The 26,174-nt window shown below is 45.2% G+C and overlaps 1 protein-coding gene across 1 annotated transcript; it reads left to right on the top strand.

Annotated features, from left to right (window-relative positions):
• The first annotated feature begins 8,227 nt into the window (after positions 1-8,227).
• On the top strand, positions 8,228-10,890 carry LOC114019941 (interferon beta). The gene is given in 2 exon segments (XM_027824142.3): positions 8,228-9,129; positions 10,247-10,890. Coding segments are annotated over 2 exon segments (843 nt in total). The 5' UTR covers positions 8,228-8,930.
• Positions 10,891-26,174: the final 15,284 nt, after the last annotated feature.

The raw sequence follows: 26,174 nt of genomic DNA, 5'->3' as shown, positions 1-26,174 counted from the left end.
TAAATGGCTGAGAAAAGAATTGTGCTGAATAGAATAACTATTTCTGTCTGTGTATCTTTTTTGTAACTTAAGGTTTTTTTTGCCTAGAGGGGTTCTCTATGTTTTGAATCTAATTGCCCTGTAAGGTATCTACCATCCTGATTTTACAGGGGGATTTCTTATTTCTAATTACTTCTATTTCTATTAAAAGTCTTCTTGTAAGAAAACTGAATGCTTTTTCATTGTTCTCAGATCCAAGGGTTTGGGTCTGTGGTCACCTATGCAAATTGGTGAGGCTTTTTATCCAACATTTCCCTGGAAAGGGGGGGTGCAAGTGTTGGGAGGATTGTTCATTGTTTTTAAGATCCAAGGGTCTGGGTCTGTAGTCACCTAGGCAAATTGGTGAGGCTTTTTTACCAAACCTTGTCCAGGAAGTGGGGTGCAAGGTTTTGGGAAGTATTTTGGGGGGAAAGACGTGTCCAAACAGCTCTTCCCCAGTAACCACTATTTGTTTGGTGGTGGTAGCGGCCAATCCAAGGACAAAGGGTGGAATATTTTGTACCTTGGGGAAGTTTTGACCTAAGCTGGTAAAGATAAGCTTAGGAGGTTTTTCATGCAGGTCCCCACATCTGTACCCTAGAGTTCAGAGTGGGGGAGGAACCTTGACAGGCCCGTCCTGTAGTAGGTGACTTCTGGGTACTCTTCTGGCTCTGTCAATCTGTTTCTTCACTTCAGCAGGTAGGTATTGTAGTTGTAAGAATGCTTGACAGAGATCTTGTAGGTGCTTGTCTGAGGGGTTGGAGCAAATGCGGTTGTATCGTAGAGCTTGGCTGTAGACAATGGACCTTGTGGAGTGGTCTGGGTGAAAGCTGGAGGCATGTAGGAAGGAATAGCGGTCAGTAGGTTTCCAGTATAGGGTGGTGTTTATGTGACCATCACTTATTAGCACCGTAGTGTCCAGGAAGTGGATCTCTTGTGTGGACTGGTCCAGGCTGAGGTTGATGGTGGGATGGAAATTGTTGAAATCATGGTGGAATTCCTCAAGGGCTTCTTTTCCATGGGTCCAGATGATGAAGATGTCATCAATATAGCGCAAGTAGAGTAGGGGCATTAGGGGACGAGAGCTGAGGAAGCGTTGTTCTAAGTCAGCCATAAAAATGTTGGCATACTGTGGGGCCATGCGGGTACCCATAGCAGTGCCGCTGATTTGAAGGTATGCATCGTCCCCAAATGTGAAATAGTTATGGGTGAGGACAAAGTCACAAAGTTCAGCCACCAGGTTTGCCGTGACATTATCGGGGATAGTGTTCCTGACGACTTGTAGTCCATCTTTGTATGGAATGTTGGTGTAGAGGGCTTCTACATCCATAGTGGCCAGGATGGTATTTTCAGGAAGATCACCGATGGATTGTAGTTTCCTTAGGAAGTCAGTGGTGTCTCGAAGATAGCTGGGAGTGCTGGTAGCATAGGGCCTGAGGAGGGAGTCTACATAGCCAGACAATCCTGCTGTCAGGGTGCCAATGCCTGAGATGATGGGGCGCCCAGGATTTCCAGGTTTATGGATCTTGGGTAGTGGATAGAATATCTCAGGTCGGGGTTCCAAGGGTGTGTCTGTGCGGATTTGATCTTGTGCTTTTTCAGGGAGTTTCTTGAGCAAGTTTATTGACTACAAAAGATAGGTTTTATGTGATTATAAGTGATAGGCAAAAAGTCAGAGTGGTTACCAAAAGAAAATAAAACATAAGCATGGAGTCTAAATTCTCAACTCCATTAGACTGGGCAACGTCTCGATTAAGCAGTTTTTCTCACCCCACTGGATATTGCAGTTCAGAGTACCCAGGATTCACCCTTGAAACCTGGGCCAGTCTCCTCTGTTGGAGTCTTCAGTCTTCTGAGCGTCCTTGCTGCTTGCAGCATAAGTGGAGGAAGGAGAAAAGGCCCAGCATGGGGCCCTTGTGTTCTTTTTTATACCCATAGTCATGTGCTTGGAGAACACAAGTCCAGGCATGTCTGGTGGGCATTGCTGAGTCACCAGGCAAGGTTAAGCAATTCCCCTGGTGTGGCCTTATGCAGGTGAGTCATTGAATTGTAACTCCCTTGCTGGACAACGACTGTTGATGGTTGTTTGACACCGACCCGGGCATTGGTTACTTTTCTTGCTGTTGTCTCTGGGGAGCTAATAGCTGGCCGATTCCCCAACTTACAGCATGTTTTACTGACAACCATAAAACACAATCTCATCACTTCATATGCATTAATGATGTACATATTTAGAGGAAACAGTTGGTTTCAACAGATCATAACCTTTCCCATGATATCTTACAAGGCATGCTTTATATGCAATATCACAATTATATGTAAATGAGGAATATGGGGGTTACAGGTTTAGAATGTCACATATGTAATAAAGTATTTCTTCATAAAAACAGATGTCTACTGCATAAGTGACTTGGATTAATTACTAATTTAACCTGAGACAAAACAGTTACTTGAGTTAATTACACATTTAGGCCCCAATCCTAAACTTTAAGCACATAAGCAGTCCACTGAACTAAATAATACTACAGATATTCTCAAAATTAAGCACATGTGTAAAAGCTTGCAGGATTGGGGTCTCACCATGTAAATTACCACAAAATGATCACATTTTCTTGCAATAAATGCATTGTGACTGCTCAGGGAAAAGAATCTAGTCCTGTATTCCTTTTCACACCCCAAAGCTCCTGTTGATTTTGAATTTTATGCAAAGAATCCAGAAATAGGTCCATAGCGTTATCTCTTCATAACTGCACTATTGATTTTATCGCTGCTAAACTTGTACAAACACAGATACTATGATTCTGAAGGGTGGTTGCAGGGCAAGTTGTACCTCTTCCCCCTTTCTGGTCTTTCTGAGTACATCCCCCTCAAGTGTTCTGCCTCTCCCTTAACCTGTCTCAGGGTGGAATCTGGCTTCCACCTAGATCAGGACCCACATACACTACCCTATGCATAGCAATCACTTATCACCCTGTAGGTCCAAATGGCTTTTGGACATCTGTATTTCCTCCCTTCAGGAACCTGTGAACAGTGATATTGACCAACAGCCTTCTTAAGACAAAATATTTGTATGTAGCAGTTGTAATAAAGCATTAGAGAAAAAGAGGATTTTAAAACAGCTAAGAACCATCACACATATCTAATATCATATAATCCTACCCTACCCTTCAAGCTAAATTAGATAAGTTTTCACACAATGCACAGTCAATCTGTGGAACTCCTTGCCAGATGATGTTGTGAAGGCCATGACTATAACAGGGTTCAAAGAAGAACTAGATAAATTCATGGAGGATAGGTCCATCAGTGGCTATTAGCCAGGATGGGCAGGAATGGTGCCCCTAGTCTCTGTTTGCCAGAAGCTGGGAATGGGTGACAGGGGATGGATCACTTGATGATTACCTGTTCTGTTCATTCTCTCTGGGGCACCTGGCATTGGCCAGTGTTGGAAGACAGGATATTGGGCTAGATGGACCTTTGCTCCAACACTGTGTGGCTATTCTTATGTTCCTCTTAAATTACAGGAATGAAAGGGAACCAACTTGCATTCTCCTAATGAGCCCAGTTCCTTCTGTGACCTACCCTGGTCACCATTCACAGCATTAACTGCAGTTCTTCTTATTTGTCCAGGCAAGCTGTGGGATGTCTTCCTCAAGAGTTAGCCCAGGCTTTTAACCAAAGTGACCCCTCACCACCCCCACTCCAATCTATCCATCCACACAGAGAACTCTTTCACCCAAGTTTAGTAGTACTTTCAACCTGAGTTAGCTGACCTAGCTAGGGGTGTGGTTCCTGGGTAGATCCCAGGTTCCACCTTTACTCAGGCTGATAACCTACCCACTTTGCAGTGAGGATGCAGGCTAAACCACTAAAGTATTGCTAGTCCTCCAGTGTCTTCCTACAATTTCCCCCATGTGCTGAGACAGGGCAAGGCCAGATGGCTATAGAAAAGTAGTGGAGATAGATGTATTAGCTGCAGGCTAAACAAATCCCTGGTACCAGGATAAGTGAAATGGCAGCTGCTCCAGGTCAATTAAGACACCTGGGGCCAATTAAGAATTTTCCAGAAGGGAGGGGGAAGGCTAGGTTGATTGGGACACCTGAAGCCAATCAGGGGCTGGCTGAAACTAGTTAAAAACCTCCCAGTCAGTCAGGTGGGGGTGCATGTCAGGAGCTGTGGGAGGAAGTTGTGCTGTTAGAGAGGCTGAGTAGTACACACCATATCAGGCACAAGGAAGGAGGCCCTGAGGTAAGGGTGAAGTGGAGCTTGAGGAAGTGAGGGCTGCTGTGGGGGAAGTAGCCCAGGGAATTGTACATGTCATGTCTCTAAAAGGTCAGCTACCATAGCTGATACTATTAGGGTCCCTGGGCTGCAGCCCGGAGTAGAGGGTGGGCCTGGGCTCCCCCCCCACACCTTTGCCCCCTGATTAATCACTGAGACTGGGAGACAACAGAGACTTTGCAAGGAAGGATAACTTCTCCTCACCTCCCTCGCTGGCTTATGATGAAAATGGCTCAGTAGACTGTGACCCTTGTCTCTAGAGAGAGAAGGGTTATGTGCAGGGTCACGGTGAGCCTCTGAGGCTAGCGAAATCTGCCAAGAAATGCGGGACCCATGGAGGCAAGGACAGAGTTTTGTCACAGTGCCCAGGACAGCCAAGTTCTCTCACAATTCACTAGGAAAGCATCATAGAACTGTTCATCTTACTGAAGCATAAAGAATCATGGGATATTTCCCCAGGAATCCTAGAAATACATAGGGTGGAATTTAGCACCAATGAGGAGACAATAATTTGTGTGTGGCTTTACAGCATGGCTGCACACACCTAGGCTAACTCTGCAGCGAAGACATACCTTGAAAGTCAATTTTCTCAGTCTGATCCACCCTGCTCAAAGACTTTGCTTGTGAAGGATAGGTTGGAAATGGAGAAATACTTTGCAAATTCCCCTGCATCAAGGATAATCTTTTCCAGGATTGGCTGAAATAGGTATGCTTCAAGGTAACTTGTAGGGAATTGTTTGAATGAGACATTGATATTCATTAGGAAGAGGCCAAGTTGTACTTTGTTCATCTTCACTAGCCAGGAGGGGCATAGATTTGATTCACAAGTGATGGGTTGGGCAAATTGCAGGTATTCCAGGGATCGATCAAGTCTAGTTTAAGGGACCTACATCATACTGGGCATTTGGGAGTAGGTCATGCACTAGTTCATTGTTTCCCTCTTACAGTCTATAAAAAGTCATGTCTAATTTTGCCAGTCTTCTTTGCAAAGAAATAGGAGAGCTCATCACACGTGGAGAAGTCTGAGTCTGTGAGAGACTGAAGGCTATGGCATTATTTATGAGGAAAGAGGGTGGGCCAGGAAATTGAGAGTTTCCTATCTGGGACTATGATGGGATCCAAGAGGCTAATGGATAGGGGCCAGAATCAGCTGGAGCCCAGTAGCATTCTCTGGATACCTGAGGGAACCTATTAAATAAGGAAAGGGAAACTATCCAGTTCCTGAATAGTTATGAATTCTTGTTTGCTTTCAAACCCAGATGAACAGAAATTGTTTTCCTCCCTTGCTGGTGTTCTTATCTGCTGAAGGCCACCTCCTATTTAGGTTGATCATGCAGTTCAGTGTCTACAACAGCTCTTTTTTGTTACTTGGTGGTGCTTTTGCAATTGAGAAGGTTTTCTGGGCCTCTGTCAATGTGATATATTACTGATGCTGAGCCTCGTGATGTTATTGTCCATGAAAAGTGAATTCTTTCACCATGTCTCTTCAAATGTTGTGTTTTGTACTTCATTTGGTGGAGTCTGTCCATGAACCATGATGATAGATGAGGGCAGAACAACGGGAGCATGTGATGTGAGCTAGTGCCTCATTGGTTACAGGTAGTCTTTAATTGTAGTGTTTCCTCAAGCAGTCTCTACCTTGAAGTTATAGCTGAGAGGATATTCTCCTAGGGTCCTGTGGTATTCCCATGCCCTTCAGGAACCAAAAGAGGACATGGTCTCCCATCATAGTAGCCAGTAAATATTACATTTCACTCCAGAACCCCTCCCCACGTTATGTATGATAGCTTTTGTAATGAATCCTGAAATTCAACAAATTGATGCTATTTCAGACCAGAGGAGCATTCCAGAGTCATTGGGCCCTCAAGGCCAATGCCCTACTGCATCCCTTCCATTGTCGTGAGGGGATCAAGCTCAAGCACTTTTACTTTGGCATGGAAAGACAGGCAATCTCTCAGGTAGGCAGATCCCTTTGGCCTTATAAAGAGGAATGTGTCCTAGGAAAGTTGCTGTTGCTGAAAGATTCCTCTCCACTCCCTAAAAAATTGCTATACTTGTGTATTTGTATTTAACTGGAGGACCACTCTGTACTTTGTGTTGATGCTTCAGATAACTAGGCCTCTTTCCCAAAGAGGTTTTTCTTCTGTATCCCTCCTTCTCCCAAAAGTCTCCTGCTTGTGCAGAAGATTTTGGCAGTTGGCTTGGACAGAAGCCCTTTGTAAGTTTGCTGGGAACAGGAGACTCCAAAGATGACATTTGGTATGCTTCCTGACAGTGTGGCGAACTCCTCTGAGAAATTGGTAGTTTTAATTTGGTGAAGAATGACTGCAGCAGCTTAGCAATATCAGCCATATCTATAAATATTTTCCTCAAGAAATAGGTTACTTCTATGTCTATTTATTTTATATAATATATATATATATATATTTGCCCTTTGTTTAAGTTGCCACATTGGTGTTTTTTGTTGACATTACATTTCTTCATTTGTTTTAATTTTTTTTTATCTGCACATATTACTTGAGCCATCCATGGGATATGCTCCCAGAGTGACCACTGAAGATAACGGGAGACTGTGGTGTATAGCCACAGACTGTGTTGGGTCCCTGATATATCAGATACAGTGAAATATCTTTGTACCCAATTTTAGACTGTTTAAATAAGCCATAGGTAGGATTTATTAATACTAACAAATGTAACAAGACAGACTTATTAACATTTATGAACAGAAATTAATTTAACAGAAAAATATTAATTTAACAAAATACTTTTCTTTTTTTAATTAAAATCCTCCCCTTCAGTGATGGAAACTTCAACAAATCAGCATTGTGCTAGGACATGAAAACAGAAAGTGAAACAGCTCCAGGAAATGAGCCTAATCAAACAGATCTAGTTTCCCTGTCCAACACGTGTGAAATGTAAAACTGAAACATCCAGCATAAATAAAAAAAAGTAAATTAGGTCTTTAAAATGGTTAGTGTTGATCATCAAAGATGTAGTAGTAATACAAGTAATTTTTTTTTAAAGAGACAGTATGATTTACCACAACAAAGTCCTCTAAATCTATTAGATATACTAATAAAAGACCCACACAGATGAATGGAGGTTATATTGTGATTTAATCTGTTGGATTCCTAAATTTTAAACTAGCCAAAAGGCAAAGCAAATTCATATTCTATAACTATACCTGGTCTTCAGGAACACAAATTTCTCAGGACTGGCATCTATTGCATTGATGAATGTTCCAGTTTCTCAATGTCCTCTGCAAATCGCTTCTTGCTTCCGTCTCAAGTTATAACTGCGCTTTTCAGTTTGCTGGAAACTGCATCTCTCGAGGTTAATATTTTTTGGAAGGTGGGAGTGGAGGGAATACTCATTCACTGACAAAGCTTCCTCCCTCACAAACAGGAGTCACTCATTGGATTACCACCCTTGATATATCCCTATTTCTCTCTCTCTCTCTCTCTCTCTCTCAAATACAGGTAGTAGTGGAAGTGAAGGATACAACATGTTACAATAGATTGCGCAATAATATAACCAGAAAATCCTTTATAGTTTAAAAAGCAGTACTACCCTGAAAAGTGCTGCTGTAAAAATGGCATTGTGTGAGTCCATGTTTGTTATGCCTTAATGGCTCCATATCAAAGTGCTCAGTTTAAAAGATAAGATGTGTTTTCCTAATTGACAGTGCTGCAAAATCAGTCTGGGAGCCTTTGGGGTGAAAAGATTCCATAGGGCATATTATTCCAGAACATTCCTTTCTTGAGTCCTGCACTTGAGAACTGGTCAATTTTAGTGATGTTAAACAAGCCAGAATAAAATCCAGCTTGCTCTTATAGCTGTGATTAACTCTGAAGAGTTATAGTAACAAAGTGGTAGGAAAATGTGTGCTACTAAGGTGAGCATATGTGACAACACACAGGCTACATATTTCTTCAGTAAGATGATTGTAACTGTGTGGCTTGTCCCTTAAGGGATAGAGGCATGGGGACAGCCAACCCTCATTATTGAAGAGACACCTGAGAGAGATCAGGTGATTCTATTATAACAGCAGCAGGAAGTTATAGTGAGTTCAGGAAAAGGCAAAGAGTGAGAGAGATTCTAGCAGGGGTGCTTGGAAGTCAGAGCTAGAAATCTGACGTCCACCCAGGTAAGGCTTGGGAACAGTGATTGAATTGGAACCCAGCTCTGGGAAGGTGGGCTGAGGACTCTGAATCGAAGGGGAGAAAGACATTAAATGGGGGTTGGGCCATGAGGGCCAAATGCTGTAAGGACTAATAAATTGGACTCTAGGAGGGCAATGTTTTAAGTTAACCTTGGACTGGGGAGTGGAGTTTAAAAGCCCCTGAAGAGGAGAAACTGAGGCAGGCTGCCTAAAGTGTGACCCTGGGCCATGAAGAAGTGGTCAGCTCTATGACAACAGGCCTTGTCAGCAGGATGTGTAACATCCCCTCCCCCTCCATCAAGAAGGCCAACGGTGCAGCAACAGAGAGCACGATGAAGGAGATACTGCAGTCCCTGGTGTGACTATCTTCTTGAAACTCCTGCAGGATCAGCAGAGGCAGTAAGAGATGCTGCGGTCAGCCCAGCAGAATCAGCAGCAGGGAGAGGAGGCCCACCACCATCAGCAAGAGTAATGCCCAGGGCTCCTATTTCCAGTGTAGGAAACCAGGACAAAAAGAGTTTGAATGTCCCAGGTGGTAGCCTGATTCCTGGCTGTGGTCAGGCCAGGAGCAGAGAAACGCTGATGGATGGACCTGAATGCTTTGTGTGTGGAAAGGCTGGGCACTGTTCCATGAAGAAGCAATTAGGGAGACTCCTCCTGAGCAAGGGAGGTAATTCTCCAGCTAGAGGGGTCGAGGGCGCAGCAGATCCCAACTCCAAAACCAGTAGAGACAAAGGCCAAGGAGCACTTGAGGCATCAGCACGCCCACAGGCTAAAGGAATGCTACAGTTTGCTGTGCAAATGTGCAAAGACCAGAGACATGGCATGAATGCAGACAGTCATGAGTAAACTGATTATACAGCATAAAAGTAACCCCCCTTTTATTACACAGTATGACATGTAAATAAGGGGGCATTAACTTCATGTTGTATAATCAGTTTACTCATGTCTGTCTGCATACATTTTAGTTAAGGAATGTCTTTCAGCACAGTAAAGGTTTTCCCCTCCAGTAATAACAGTCAGTGCAGGGTGAACAGACAATATTTCAGAAGCTTCCTTTCTAGTTGTCATGTGCCCACCATTACAATACTCCATTAGCCTGCTCTGAACCCATTACATTTCCCTACATCTCTTGCATGTGTTTGCTGTTGGGTAACCAGATGAAATTAAAAATATATAACTTTGAAAGCAAGTTAGTGTAATAGTGAGACTAATGATTGCGTTTTCACTCTTTTCTGAACAAATAGTTGTGGGTTTAACTACTAACTGTATCTTTAGAAGAAGCAGATAAACCTTGGGAAACCTCTGAGGAGGCACTTGACTTAGAAACAGCAGTTTGTGTCTGCTTAGCACATTGAATTAGTAACCATTACAGTAAGGATACCTCTATTCATATATAACACCTGTACAGGAGTGACAGTTACTACACAAGGCGGCTTTAAATTGAAGTGCAGTGACACATATGGCCCACTTCAACTCTAGATATTGGAATACCAGCAGATATTGTATCTAAAAATGAAAGGTCTAATTGAATAATTTCAGGACTGAAATGTTGTAGAATGCCATAGTTAGTACATTATACATAACAGCATTTATATAATTAATGACAAACATGTATGTCTTTATATTACAATCTTTGTAATTTCCTCACTTCCATAAAAAAGGGAGAGTAGAAAAAGTACCAAAAATAAAGTAATTAGACAAAGTGCAAATAAGCCTCAAGAAAGGAAAACTTGAGATGCAGAAAATGATGAAAGAACTTCACCTACAGTGTATTTAAATCACAGACATGGATTAAAAATACATCTCTGAAAGACACTGCATAAGCTCCTGTCTCCAGGACACTTCACACAGAGGCAGAGTAAAAGAAGATCTCATGACCACCATGTGTTTGCTGCACATTTGCCTTGTGCTGCTGTTCTCCATTGAAATCTCTTCTCTGGACTGTAACATGCTTCACTTCCAGCAAAATAAAATGAACATGGAAAGCTTAGAGCTTCTGAGAAAAATGGGTGGACAATTTCCTCTACAATGTCTAAATGAAAATAGGAACTTCAGGTTCCCCCAGAAAGCTCTCAGGCCTAGAGAGTCCCAGGAGAAGAATGCCAAGGTGGTAATCCAGGAGATCCTCCAGCAGATCTTCAATATCTTCAGCAAAAACCTTACGCAAGCTGCCTGGGACAGGAGTTCTGTAGAGACATTACAAAAAGGACTTCATCAGCAAACTGAACAGCTAGAGACATGTTTGTATTCAGAGATGGAGAATGAGAAACTCCTGTTCCCCATGTTGAAACTGAAGAAATACTTCCAAAGAATCAGGGATTTCCTGAAAGAAAAACAATATAGCTTGTGTGCCTGGGAGACCATCCGCTTGGAAATGGGAAGATGTTTTTTTTTCATTGACCAGCTGATAATAAGGCTTCAGAACTAAGGTAAGGTATAAATATTATCCTCAGAATAATTATTTCAACCCAAAAGGCATGCAGTGGAATTTAATATACAGTAATTCCTCACTTAAAAAAGTTGTCCCAGTTAATGTTACGTTGCTGATCAATTAGGGAACATGCTTGTTTAAAGTTGCACAATGCTCCCTTATAACATTGTTTGGCAGCCGCCTGCTTTGTCCAATGCTTGCAGAAAGAGCAGCCTGTTGGACCTAGCAGGTGGAGGCTTGGAACTAGGGTGGACCAGCAGCCCCCCATCAGCTCTCCGCTCCCCTAAGTTCCCTGTGTGGCAGCTGCCCAGCAGGCTACCAATTGCCGGCAGTTCAACTGTCCCTCCCCCACTGCCATGTGCTGCTCCTGCCCTCTGCCTTGGAGCTGCTCCCTGGAGCCTCCTGCTTGCTGTGCAGGGGAGGGGTGCTAATGTCAGGGTGTCCCCGACCCCCTGCTCCTTTACCCCATCCACAGAGCTGGGGGAGAGGGGGACACACGACAGAGGGAGTTAGCTGGCAGCAGCTGCTGTCTCAACTTGCTGATCTAATTAAAAAGACAATGTACTTAGAGTCGGGCCAGTGTCCTTAAAGGGACAATGTGCATCTCTCTCTCTCTCTCACACACACACACACACACACACACACACACACGGTGTGTGTCTCTGTCTCTCTGCCAGTCTGAGGCTACATAAACAACAATGTGTTAAATTTTGAGGGCTCAACGGACTGCTAGTTCATCATTTAGCAGTAAGACATTCCCTGGGAAATATTCCACCCTCTGACTCCACCACCTCAACCAAGCTTCACAATCATCATTGCTGTGTACAGTATTAAATTGTTTAAAACTTGTAGCGTATGTGTGTACACACACATAATGTCTTTTGTCTGGGAAAAATTTCCCTGCAAACTAACCCCCCACCCCCATTTACATTAATTATGGGGAAATTGGATTCACTTAACAACATTTCACTTAAAGTAGCATTTTTCAGGAACATAACTACAACATTAAGTGAGGAGTTACTGTATTTAGGGTTCTCTTCCCATAGAAACCATTGGCTAAACTCTTTGACTTCAATAGTAGCAAGATCAGATGACTACCTTCCTTTACTATGTAGGTGCTGTAAATTAATACCACTGGATTTGTAATGGTATGTCTATTTTTCTCTTTATAAGATGCCAAGTAACAATAGGGTGATAATATCTAGGTGATACATTGTATTTCAGTCCCCTTGATAGCCTCACCTGAGCCCAGCCCACTAATCCATCTCTGCTGGTAATAGTTCAAATATTGCAAACCCCTAACTGCTGCCTTTACATATTTTTAAAAGCTTGCCAAAAATGTTTCCTTCCCCTCCACCCTCAAATGTGTACTCTCACCCCTCCCTCCCCCAAAATACACTAGCTTGAAGCCCAAGGCAATAACCTTCAGTTCTGAACAGGTGACTGTTTTAAAGTCAGACATGATACAACCAATCAGAACTAGAAACTCAGTCAAGAGGTGTGGGAGTTTTAGCTTTTGTTTAAGTACCTAGTGATTTTGGTGCCCACCTTGACATTAAAAGGACTCAACTTTCAGAGGTTGGTGCTTGACACTTTCTGGCCAGAACCTTTATACCAGAAAAGGGAGATTCTAAGTTTTCAAATAGGGCACCGAGCATTTTCTTCTAACGCTGAGGGACTAGAATAGATTCTAAGTGTCCCCTTTTCCATTAAAAAGGATGAACTTTCAGTAATCCTTACAGGCTTCAAAATTCATAAGTTTTTCTGTGTGTTCTATACAGCTTTGCCACCCTCAGGAGGCACAAATCCCTTTTCACTTATATTTTTTGTTTATATAATCACACACACATTATATATCCAGGAATATAATTATTTCCTATAGGTTGAAGGTTTAGAGGGAGCATTTTCTCCTCTCCATTCCATCTTCCTCAACTTTGTTGCCCTAAACCAAGGGTGGGAAAACTACGGCCCATGGGTTGGATCCATCCTGCAAGCCATTTAAAGCCAGCCCGCAAGCTCTTGCTGGGGTGCCGGGTCAGGGGCCACACGAAACCTAGGATCCAGAGCCGAGCCATGCCTAGGAGCTGGAGAAGGGATATGCCACTGCTTCCAGGAGCTGCTTGAGGTAAGCGCCGCTCGGAGCCCTGATCCCACTCCTGCTCTCCAAACCTCTCAATCCCAGCCAGAGCCCTCACCTCCTCCCATACCCTAACCCCAATTTTGTGAGCATTCATGGCCCGCCATACAATTTATATTTCCCGATGTGGCCCTCAGGCCAAAAAGTTTGACCACCCCTGTCCTAAACAGAAGTTCATCTTGAGTGAATATTCCATCCCCATATTGCATTATAACTAAATAAGTGACTCCTGTTAGAGAGGGAGTGAGGGGCAGGCTGAAAGGGATAAGCAGAATTTTTCTGTTCTTATTCTTCATGGCTATACAGAGCCAATAAATCTTACTTTGCTTTGGTTTGTACACAAGAGCACCTTTAACTTCCAAACTTTCTTGCATTAATCTTAAAATAGATCAGGGTGGGCAAACTTTTTGGCCCAAGGGCCACATCTGGGTATGGAATTGTATGGCAGGCCATGAATGCTCACAAAATTGGGGATTGGGGTGTGGGAGGGGGTGAGGGCTCTGTCTGGGAGTGCAGGCTCTGGGGTGTGGCCAGAAATGAGGAGTTCAGTGTGCGGGATGGGACTCCAATCTGGGGCAGAGGGTTGGGGTGCAGGTGTGTGTGTGTGTAGGCTCTGGGATGGGACTGCAGATGAGGGTTGGGGGTGTAGGAGAGTGCTCCAGGCTGGGACCAAGGGGTTAGGAGAGCAGGAAGGGGATCAGGGCTGGGTCAGGGGGTTGGGGCATGGGAGGAGTTCAGGGGTGCAGGATCTGGGCAGCGCTTACCTCAAGCAGCTTCTGGAAGCAGCGGCATGTCCCCGCTCCGGCTGTACCTCTGCATAGGAGCTGAAGGGGGGACATGCTGCTGCTTTCGGGAGCCACGGCACACGCGGAGCAGGGCAAGCCCACAACCCTGCTCTCTGGCAGGAGATTGAGGGCCAGATTAAAACATCAGAAGGGCCGGATGTGGCCTCTGGGCCACAGTTTGCCAACCCCTGAGATAGATGCACATTTCTGAAAATATTTGTTAAAGATCCCTTTAGAAATGGACTGTGTGTTTGAACTATTTCCCTCTTCATTCCAGCTTGGAATTATCAGTACTTCAGCTACAGATACAAAGACAACTGAATGAAATATTCTACACCAGAATCTCACATCTCAGTTGCCTCTTCCAAGTGAAAAGTTTCTGCCTTTTGAACGAAGCAACAGACTGAGATAACATGCACTCTACACATGTTCTGTATTCAGGGGTGAAAGTAACTTAAAGGACTTATGGAGTCCTGAACAGGGGGCGTGGCCTTGGCCAGAAGAGGCAGGGCATTTAAATACCTGGGCCCTTTAAATCAAGATTTGAAGGCCCCAGGGCTCTGGCTGAGGCTGGGAGCCCTGGGGACTTTAAATGACCCCCAGAGCTACCAGCTGCAGAGGCAGCTGGGACCCCGGGGCTCAGGGTTGATTTAAAGGGCCCTGGGCTCTGGCTGCCGCTACTGCAGCGGAGCTCCGGGCTCTTTAAATCACTGCCAGAGCCCTGCCACTGCTACCCTGAGGCTCCAGCAGCAGGGCTCAGGTGGCGCTTTAAAGAGCCCGGGGGCTCCGGCCGCTGCAGGGAGCCCCAGGGGTACTTTAAAGGGCCTGGGGCTCCCTGCAGCAGCTGGAGCCCCAAGCCCTTTAAGCATGGCTGGAGCCCTGCTGCCACTACTCTGGGGCTCTGACAGCAGGGTTCGGGGGGCGCTTTAAAGGGCCCAGGGCTCTGGCCGCTGTGTGGAGCCCGGGGCCCTTTAAAGCGCCAGCCTGGGGAAGCTGGTCTGGTCCAGTGTGGTATACTGGCTCTTGCTGGTACGCCGGACCGGCTTACTTTCGCCTCTGTCTGTATTATCAAATGTCACGTTCAGGATATTTTGAAATGCTTTGTTCATTTAAAATTCATGGAAGAGGAAAATGATGGTGGTGCAGCAGGGAAACCACTTTGTTAAAAAAAAAGTTTTAAGACTTGGACATAAATCAATTCAGAGACATGGATGAAAAATATTGAGTCTGCAAAAGACTTTACAATCTGCAGTTTATTAACCGACAAGGAGTGTAATACTATATGATCTTGACAGCTATGTGTCTACTGCAAATGCTAAGATGACAGGCCAAGAGATCGTACATCAGATCTTCAGTGCCTTTAATAAAAATCTCACCCAAATTGCCTGGAACGGTAATTCCATAAAGACATGCCAAAATAAACATCATGGAGACATGTTCAGATGCAGATTTGGAGGCAAAAAAATAGATTCAGGAAGTTTGTGGATCTAAAGCTTTACCCTGACACTGAAAGGGGAATAAAACGTTGCAAAGACCTATTTCCCAAAAGGTGACCAATACAGCCTGCATGGCTGAGAAATTCTCCAAACAGAAACAAAATGATCTGGTTAAGGCTTTCTGATGTTGAGTAAAGTCTGATATAAAGATCAGGTCCTGGATCAAACAAAACAGTTTATACAAAGTTATTATCTAAAGAGTTGAGTTTTTAAAACTATTACTTGTGTTTCCTAAACTGAAAACACTTTGTTTACTTTACTTTGTTTGTAGCCATATTTATGTTTGAATCTTATCACACTATTTGTAAATAAATATTTTTATAATATAGAAAACTACTGCAGTTGTGATAGTTACTCCAGAGCATCAGTGACACCTGTTGATTTATGTATTTATCACACAACCATGTCACCTTGCAGCAAGTTCAGTGACTCTGATTCTGCATTCCTAGAACACCCAGTAAATTAAATGCAAGAGTGTACCAAACATGTTCCCATGTGATCATTGCCTTTGATTTATTCCCACTTGATTTATTAGTTGTTAGAATTCTGGGGACACGGCAGGGATTCATCTCTTGCTACTATCCTGTCAAAATAAATGAAAAGGGCCAAATCCCACTCATTAAACCATGAGGGATTTTAATGAGACTGCTCATTTAAATAAAATAACTAGGATTAGGCCATAGCTAACTAGGAAACTATGGCTAGGATTTTAAAGAACTCTACTAATTTTAAAGAATATAGCAACACTATAAAACAATTTAGAAGAAGAAATTAGTGTTGGTATCTAATGGAAACTGCACGGGGGATTTGAGAATTAATTTGTTCAGGTGCTAGAATTAACATACCCTAGTGTAGGGTAGAAAGGGGTGTTGTATTCTTTCCCAAGGTCCCTTTGGGGCTTGTCTCATTAATTCTCCCCTTAACACCTTGTGAAGTGGGTTGTGCCTGGCACAGTCCAAACAATGTTCCAGATGTGATTTTAAATCAGCTGCCATTCCTGGCCACCAGCACAATCTTTTTAAAGTTTCCACTGCCTCCTCAAACCCGGGGTATCATGATGTTTCATGATGCCTTCCAGTCCTGGATCAGATTCTTGCAACTCTCGAATTCGCCCTCTGTGATCTATATCCAGCCCACTTCTTGTTATCACTGCTACAAGAACGCTCTCTTCTGGCTCCCAGGGCCATGGGGGTGCCTCTGTTGCAGCCTGCTTGGCCTCTGCATCAACCAGATTATTTTCTTTGCTGAGAGGTCCTGTTTTCTTATGTGCCTTTACCTTTACCACATTGATCCATGTAAAACGGTGACTGAGCTCCTCCACTTGCTTCCATCAGGTAGCACGCTTGGTTGTGGAGCCGTCTGTTGCCCTGACATGATTATCCACCCACCATCTCAGCATTAATGTGGCCCCACGAAATACATAATCTGAATCTACCACCACCCAACATTCTGGCTCAAATTTGGGATCCATTTCATTTAAAGCTGTTAGCAAGGCTGACAGTTCTGCCTCCTGAGCTGACCTTGCTTCTAGTTAGAAACCAACGGTGCTGACTGTCTCATTTCCTCTGATTCCCACAACAGCTAAGCCTGCAGTTTTATGTCCCCCCGATACCTACAACTTTCATCCAAAAACCATACCAGTGTCCCCTCCTTTATCTGGTTGGCGTTAGCCGCCTGAAACACCTGATGTTGGGTTTTACCTGGGCTGACTTCATATTGGTGTGGGATGCCAGCCAGATGTAATCCGGCTACCCAGACTATGGGTTCCTTTAACACTTCTGCTTTAATGTTTTCTGCCTGTAGAGCCAGCAACCATTTGGCAATACGCTACCCACTCACTGGTCCCTGTAAGACAGTGTGCTTGTTTAACAGCCGCAGGGGGTCATGATGAGATTGGACTATTACTTTCTGCATTCCCAGGAGGTATTTGAATTTCCCTACCCCCCAGTAGGTGCACAACAGCACCTTTTCACCCCATCCCTACTTCAGTTCCACAGCACTCAAAAGCCGAGAGGCAAAGGCCACAGGTCGGTCCTTTGCTCCATACTCCTGTGTTAATGCAAAATCAATGGTAGTGTCCGATACCAAAGGGTACAGATAAAAGAATTTCTCCCCATCTGCGGGAGGCCAGCACTGGTGCACTGACTAGGTTTTCCTTTAGTACTCTCACTGCCTCAGTACACTCTTCTGACCACTCCCAAGTTGAGGCTCGGGCTAGGTCAAATAGAAGCTGGGCTATTTCTGCATAATTGGCCACAAAATCCCTGCAAAATCCAGTTAGACCCAGAAAACTTTGCAAACTTTTAAAATCCGTAGGCAGTGGCAGGGACTGGATCAATTTCCCTTTCCATCTGGGACACTTCCACTCCTAAGTAGGTCACTCTTGTCTGTCCCATCTGAGCCTTTTTCCCATTGACCTTCAACTCTGCTCTTGCCAAAGCCTGCAGGATCTGCTTGGTTAGTTTCCTGTCTTCCTCCTCTGTCTTTGACATTAGCAACAGGTTGTCTACATATTGTATGCACCTTGCTGAATCCACCCCCTCCAGAGCCTGTCTCATGTATCTGTGAAAAATTGCAGGGGAGTTCCAATATCCCTGGGGTAGGACTGTCCAAAAGAATTGTCTGCCCTCCCATGTGAATGCAGTTTTATACTGACATGAGGTAGCTAGTGTTAGAGACCAAAATCCATTAGCTATGTCCAAAACAGAGAAAATTCGGAACTGAGGTCCAATACGGGCTAGCATTTCTGGGTACGCTGCCACTACTGAGGCTGGTGAATTGGCCAGAGCATTTAGTGCCCTGTCATCAACAGTGAGGTGCCACATACTGTTGGGCTTTCTCACTGGCCACACAGCAACATTACAAGGGGATGCAACCGCTCTAATCAATCCCCTCTGTTCCAATTCCCCAATCGTTGCCCCCACCTCTGCCAATGCCTCCCGAGGAATAGGATATTGTTTCTGTGGGGAAGGGTCTCCTCCCTCTAGCAGTACCTCCATGCTGCCCCTACCACAATCCAGGTTATCTTTATCCCACACAGGGGTGTATTCCTACCCTGCCGGGGGTGGTGGGAGGGCATGTGCCGCTTTAATGGTCATAGTGGCTATCCCCATGGGAATGGTATAGCCCTGACCATCCTGTGTCTGCCCCAGTAAACACACCCAATTGGCTAAATTCAGTATAAATCCCAGTTTGTGTAAATCTCCTTCCCCCAACAGATTAAGCATATCATTACAACCCCACATGATCTCCCCTTCCCCCCAAATTCCTTTAATCTGTCCCCACCTCAGGGTTAACTGTGTCTCCCCTCCCGTTGCCCCTACAATTGTCACAGTTCCTTCTGAGTGTCTCCCCTGCCCCCATGTGGTTAAACTGATGCCTGCTCCAGTGTCTATCAAAAAATCCCTTATGGGATTCCCTTCAATCAATCCCTGGAGCATGGGGCGACCAGATGTGTCCCGTCCTAAACTGAGAACATGGACAGGAAACCCCTTAGTCACAGCACCCACCTCTGTCCCTCCCACTGGTTCACAGTGGGGGCTGGGGGTCCTGGCACCGAACACATTCCTGTCTCCAAGCAAAATTGTGTGCCTGGCATTTCAGGCAGTCCCCATCCCCTGGCCTCCAGGGCCACTTTCCCCCGATCTGGTAAGATCGTGGGTAGTCAGTTTAGCCTGCAGTCTCTGGATCTGTTGCTTTATAGCTGCCCACTTGTCCTTGACTACCCTACCCCACCCCCAAAGCCACAATCTCTCCCTCTACATCCTCCCCTCCGGGCTGACCCACCCCTTTCCACCTTGTACTGATCCCCCGCAGTAATAACATGGACTGGCTCTCCCGCCGATGCATCTGCCTCCACACATCTGCCTGTTCCAGAAACTGGGGTAGCTGATTGGGAGAAAGTTCAGGGTGCTGCAACCTTAAATACCCCACGAACTGTGGATCGCTCAGCTCCAACCATTTCTCCAGCAATTCCCCACCCCTGCCCTGCTCCACACCCCCACCAGGTCCTGGTGCCCGTCTGGGGTATCACCCATGGACCGTCCAGGGGATCCACCCAGCACCATGCCCATGCCTGTATGCGATTAAGTGTATCCCGCCCTGTTTCCCCAGGGATTCTCTTCATCTTATTCATCCCCGCAGAATACACCCCAAACAACTGTTTTGCCACTGGTCCGGGGATTAGAAATGGGTGTGCCAATCCTGCCACATTGATTCCTAAGGTGTCCCGTCCCAAAAGACTATGCCATATGATCACCTGGTCCTCATGAGTTAGACCCTCTATCTCCCTGCCCACCTCCACTAGCCACAGCACAAACTGATCCCATTCATCCTGGGGTACCTTTCCCAAACAGCCCAGTACTGCCTCCCGGTCCTTCAGGGACAAGGGGCGGATTTCTGCCTGTTCTACTACTTGTGGGGCATGTTCCCCCGACCCCACAATCAGGGCCACTATTCCTGCCTCCTGCAGTTCCTCCCGGGTAGCCTCTCTCGCAGGGACTATAAGTGTGGATCGCCAGCTTACAATGTCCACTGGCAGTGGTGGGTACAGTGTTTTTTCAGGGTAGGGTGGTGAAGGTGTCTCCTTCAGTTCCATTAGTCCATTGCCCCCATGTTTACATTGATACAATTCCTCCTCTAAGTCTCCTACTCTCCCCAGCAGTTCATCCCTCTCTCTCCGGATTGCCTCACAAGACTCCTCTGTCCGTGCAGCATCCCGTGCCTTCAAATCCGCTACCTCTACCGCCAACATGGATTTTTCTGTTAAAATCCATTGCTGATCCACAATCCCCTCCAAATCCTTAATGTGTTGGAGGAGATCGGCTTCCCTTTTTACCCAGTATGCCATCCCAGCACATAAACCTTGTAATACCATTCCCTTTTTCCTACACTCCTTTCCCTTGGGGTCTCCTAAAACCTCCCCCATCTCCTTCTCAATCTCATCCCAGGTGAACCCCTTCACCTGGTATGGGTCCTGATTCTTCCTTATCCATTTGTTCAAAAAATCCATTACCTCAGCTTGCCAGAACCCGCAACTACCATCACGAGAATTCGCCATACCCTCCCTCCCCCCAAGCAGCTGTGTGGACTATTGGGGAGGGGGACTTACAGGCTGCCACTCACCTATCCGATGCAATTCATCCAAGTCATGGCACCAAGATGTTAGAGAGCTTATTCCTTCACTCTCCCACTTCCCTGGTCCTTCTCGCTTGACAGAGAGCAACAATACCCGAAGTGTGAAGGTGCAAACAATTTGATGTTTATTGGGGTGAACTTCGAGCAAGCTTAAATCCAAGTTCCTTTTTCCTTATTTTTGAATCCCAACTTCCTTCCTGTTTGCCCCTAATTTAAATAGTAATATTCTCAGCTATACCTTAACCAATCATTTTACTGAAATTTACCTAACCAATCCTAACATATTGTAACATAATTCTCTAACCAATTATATCCCACTACCTTAATTAACTTACACCTAGCAAAATTAATTATACATCAGACAGAAACAATTAGAGAACCAGACAGATTAACAATAGAAAAGTGGGGGCCATAAAGATAAAACATACAGAAATGGGGGTTTCACAACCACAGCTATTGAGAAGTGATTTCTTGCCAGACAGGATGCTATCAAACTAAGTTTTCTTTAACCATTTTTATCTGGAGGCGATAGGTATTATCAGGACAGGATTGTATTCCTAACAACCCAATAGCACCTTCTTTCAATGTGACTAGTTTGGACTACGAGAGTGTGATCGTGCGCTTCCCAGCTTATGGCTCCCTCTGCTGCTTAGCCAAAGGCCTTAGCTTAAAAACCAGGGCCTCAGACTGTCACAGTGAGAGAAGGCCCTTACACAGATTCTTTCTTTTATACCTTTATAACTAGCTAAGTGATAAACATATAGCTAAATTCTTAAAGTATAGACCTTTACAGACAGGCCTATATCCTAACAGTGTTGAGTACCAAGAAACTATTGCAAAGAACACTAAAAATGTATAGGCTAGAAAGGTGGTCCCAAAACTAATTTTTTTGTTGTGCACACACCCCCCCTTACCCATAATGTAATATGTGTGCTGCCCCTCCCCCTCAGAGCCAGGGTGAGAGGCTGGAGCTGGGGCCAGGAGCAGGGCTGAGGTAAAGGCTGAGTGCAGCGGGGATGCAGCTTGTGGCAGGGCTGGGTGGCACTCCCCCCACGTCCCCTGGGGGGGCTGACCCAGGCCCTGCCATGCTCTCCTGAATGTTCCTCCATGCCACCCTCTGCTAACTAAGGTTGAGAGGTTCCTATTTAAAGGACAATTCTAAACTCTACATGCTTAGGTGGATTGCCTTGATGTTTGGGGTGTCTTCTCGGGTAGGGTTACTGATCCGACTTTGGGGGTCAACGGAGCAAGGGAGTTCCCAAGATACAGCATTTCTTAAAGCTGACACATTCAACTTTTTTTTTTTTTTTCGGTGCACAGAACTGGGGCTCAAACTCTGGCTCTGATCATCCCCACTGCACAACTGATCCCAGTCATTCACCATTTACCCAGCAAGTGCACGGCTCCCACAGCCCGCCTTGGGATATTGAAAATGTGACTTTAAAAAGGTTTCCAGTTCAGGATTGGTGCATGGCAAATGGAGGGGGTATAACGGTCCACTTCACGTTGAATGATCCCTTGAAATGCGTTAACTACTTATGCTAAACAATCTCTTCAAACCTGGTATTTAACAGTGTCACTTTGAGTTAGGCCTTGTCTACACTGGCAAGTTTTTGCGCAGTAAAGCAGCTTTCTGCAGCATAACTCCGGAGGTGAACACACTGCCAAGCCACTTAGTGTGCAGAAACTGCACAGTTGCAGCACTGTAAAAAAACCCACCCCGACGAGAGGTGTAGAGCTTTCTGCGCGGGGGTTACAGCGCTGTGGTGCCGGTGCAGACACCCTGGTCAATGACAGCGCTGCAATTGGCCTGCGGGAGGTGTCCCACAATGCCTGTTCTCACCTCTCTGGTCATCAGTTTGAATCTACTGCCCTGCCCTCAGGCGACCAACTGTCATCCCCACCCGTAAATTCCTTTGCAAATTTGAAAGTCCCCTTCCTGTTTGCTCGGTGATACGTGCAGCGGTCTCCACCCATCTTTCCAGGTGGCCATGCCTGCTCCACGCACCAGGCGATCCCTCACTTGGAGCAATGCCAGGCTGCTGGACCTCATTGGCACTTAGGGAGAGGCAGCCGTCCAGTCCCAACTGCGCTCCAGCCATAGGAATTATGATACCTACAGACAGATTTCACGATGCATGACAGAAAGGGGCCATGACCGGGACACACTACAGTGCAGTGTCAAAGTGAAGGAGCTGCAGAAGGCCTACCACAAGGCACAGGAGGCAAACCGCCGCTCCGGTGCTGTGCCCATGAGCTGCTGGTTCTACAAAGAGCTGGACGTGATACTGTGCGGTGACCCCACCTCCACTGTGACGGCCACTGTGGATACTTCGGTGGCTTGCGTGCCAGTCGAGAGTGAACCAAGCCGGGAGGAGGAAATCTTGGGATGAGGAGGGGGAGAGGGACCCAGAGGCAGAGGATGACTCAGACGTCAGAGGTACATGCAACCCAGAGCTCTTCTCTACCCTGGAGGAGTCTAGCCAGTCGCAGCTGTTGGAGTTTGGCGAAGTGCAAACAGGAGAGGAGGCCCCTGGTAAGTGGCTTTGATTTTGGGAATCGCTGAAGCGAGTTTTTGGGGGCAGAAAGGTTGCAGAAAGCAGGCTTGTCTCTGTATGATGCGCATACCACCACATGCGTGGTCTGAGAGGTGGAACAGGGTGTTGATTGACTCCCTCACTTCATGGGAATCTGCCTCAGAGATCTGCAGGAAACTCTCACAGAGATACTGGGCAATCCGCTGGTGCAGGTTCTTTGGCAGAGCTGCTTTGGTTCTTGCCCCATTAAGGGTAACTTTCCCGCACCACTCTGCCATCATGGGAGGCGGGGGGGGGGGGGGGGGGTCCACCATTGCTGCACACAGGCGAGCCGCACAAGGGCCAAGGCGGATGCTGCTTTCTTGGAGAAGACCCTCCCTTGATTCCCTGCTCACCCTCAGCAGCAAGATATCACTCAACAGTCATTCTGCACTTGCTCAACCTGTTGTTGAACCGCACCTTTCTGCTGTCAAGGTGCCCCATTGTGGGAAGGCGGAGGGGGTCAAGGGGCATCCTGGGTCCTGTCCCAATGCCCCATGATGCATTGCTTCGCATCCCAGCAATCCCTGTGCTTCCATCCACATTTGGTGCCATCTTTCAACCGTTTGTGTACTGCACGCTCTGCCTCTTTGGTCTGCAGGAATGGATCCCACACTGTTGACCAGTAATGCTGTTTGCTCTGACTAACACGTCACAAGTGGCAGTGGAGTTATTCCTTAAACTGCAAAGGCAAGAGGAGTGTGACATTGATCTCGCCACGTGTAGTAGCTACGACATGAGATTGCTTGTGGCATTCACAGAGTTGCTAACCACAGTGGAAACCCACTTTTAGGCTCGGGAAACAAGCACTGAGTGCTGGAACCACATCGTCATGCATGTCTGGGATGACGAGCAGTGGCTGAAGAACTTTTGGATGAGGAAAGCCACATTAATGGAACTGTGTGAGGAGCTCGCCCCAGCCCTGCAGCACAAGGACACAAGAATGAGAGCTGCCCTGCCATTGGAGAAGCGCATGGTGATTGCCCTGTGAAAGCTGGCTACTCCAGACTGCTACCGATCGGTCACTAACCAGTTCGGAGTGTGAAAGTCAACCGGTGGACTTGTGTTGATGGAAGTGTGCAGGGCCATTAATGGCATCCTGCTCCGAAAGAATGTGACTCTGGGCAACGTGCCTGACATTGTGGATGGCTTTGCATAAATGGGCTTCCCTAACTGTGGAGGGGTGATAGATGGCACGCATATTCCAGTTCTGGCACCAGACCACCTAGCCACTGAGTACATTAAGGGGTATTTCTCTATGGTTCTCCAGGCGCTTGTAGATCACCATGGGAGTTTCCACAGACATTAACACAGGCTGGTCCGGAAAGGTGCGTGACGCATGCATCTTTCAGAATACTAGCCTGCTCAGGAAGCTGCAAGCAGGGACTTTCTTCCCGGACAAGAAGATCACCGTAGGGGAAGTTGAAATGCCTATTGTGATCCTGGGAGACCCCATCTACCCTTAATGCCATGGCTTACGAAACTTCTGAAAACCAGGAAATACACAATTAAGGTACATGACAATGCAATCTTAACGCTTCCTCCCTCAAGCTGGCAATAGCCACTGAGAATTATCTGCATGCATTCCAGTTGTGTTCACTGTGTTACACCAAGATGCACTGAATAGTGAAAGGAAGTGCTAGATTTAGAGAGATTTACACTTTTTTCTTTTCACAGTCTATATGTGATATTAAAAGACAACTCTTTCAGGGGCTTGGCTGGATTGAAATATCAGCTGCTATCACCTTTTCATTGATTCAAGACTATAATGTCCTGGTAGCTTCTTCAGCTCATACACAATCTACCAATGCACATGTAGCAGGACTGTAAATCATCTTTAATTTTATGGTCATCTTCCTTTTGACTTTGTGACAAGAAAATTCTCAGAACATCATTGACATTAGAATTTTAACTTTTGTTTAGCTCATTTGCTGAGATATTCCTTTAGTTCCCTCAGTATTTAATAGGAGTTGAAATATGTTTCAAATGACTCCTTTGTCTAAAAAAAGCCTTTCAGCTTTAAAAGTCTTTCTAAACTTAAAAGATTTTTAAAACAGTCTTTAAACTTAAATGATCATCAAAGAAGACACTTTCTCTTAACAATTCTTAGAGAGGTGCTTTCTGTCTTTGAGCATGGTGAGAAAGTTATTTAAGCGGTGTCTGATAACTAATTCCCCAGTTAATATAAATAATTTTATACTTGTGACTTCTTAGCCAATTACCAGGTAATTTGATTCTATATTGATACATAAAATCTCACTGTTCACATAATGATATCAGCAAGTTATTTTAGATGTTTTCATTTAAATACAAAACATTTGCAAATGAACATCACAAGGTGAGTCTATACCATATCGAACATTTAAGGAATAAACAAAGATTTTTGCTTTTAAGTGGAAATATGAGGTTAGAACTAAAAAATTTCCCAACTATACATGTTTCCACTAAAGTTAAACAACTGAAGATTGAGTACTTATAAGAGAAATCATTCCCATTAAGAATATTTCTATAATTCTTTGGGTAGATTTAAAATTGAGATTTTTCTCTGTAAAGAATATAGTCATATTCCCTTAACAAGGGGAAATGACAGGCTGTTTCAGAAGACACTCTTATTGATTGTTTGCTTTATAACCAAATAGTTTCCAAGATTAAAACAACACAACATTTAAATACAGCTCTCTAACATAATAGAGAATACTAAAGACCCATGTAATACATCTTATGTAAAACTTGCCCTCTGACAGCAAGCTGTGCATGGATTCAAAACACACTGAGGGCCTACTCAAGAGGGGCCTAAGCTGGCAAAACTTCCACTGAGGTCAATGGGAATTTACCTGCAAAAATAGACCTTCAGATAAGACTGTCTGTTTTTGCATTATTAATACCACTCCTGAAGCTCTGAAGTGTTCTTTGAAAGCTTGAGGGAAAGTGGGGGAAAGATGAGCACTCTCCCTCATTTAAGAATCAAGCCAGTCCAACTCTGTTTGGCTAGTGAGAGGTGACCAGAAACTAGCACAGGAGAAAACAGAAAGAAAGGAAAACAGCAGAAGAAACCTAAAATTGAGCATTACTTATCAAGATCCTAATATCAATGACATTGCCACAAGCTTACTATACAAATTCCTAAACAGCAGCCCTCTCTGCTTTTCTA

The sequence above is a fragment of the Chelonia mydas genome, chromosome 5 (genome assembly GCF_015237465.2).
Source record: "Chelonia mydas isolate rCheMyd1 chromosome 5, rCheMyd1.pri.v2, whole genome shotgun sequence".
NCBI classification, from domain to species: domain Eukaryota; kingdom Metazoa; phylum Chordata; order Testudines; family Cheloniidae; genus Chelonia; species Chelonia mydas.
Note: the sequence above shows the minus strand (reverse complement) of the source record. Positions and strands in the feature narration are given on the sequence as shown.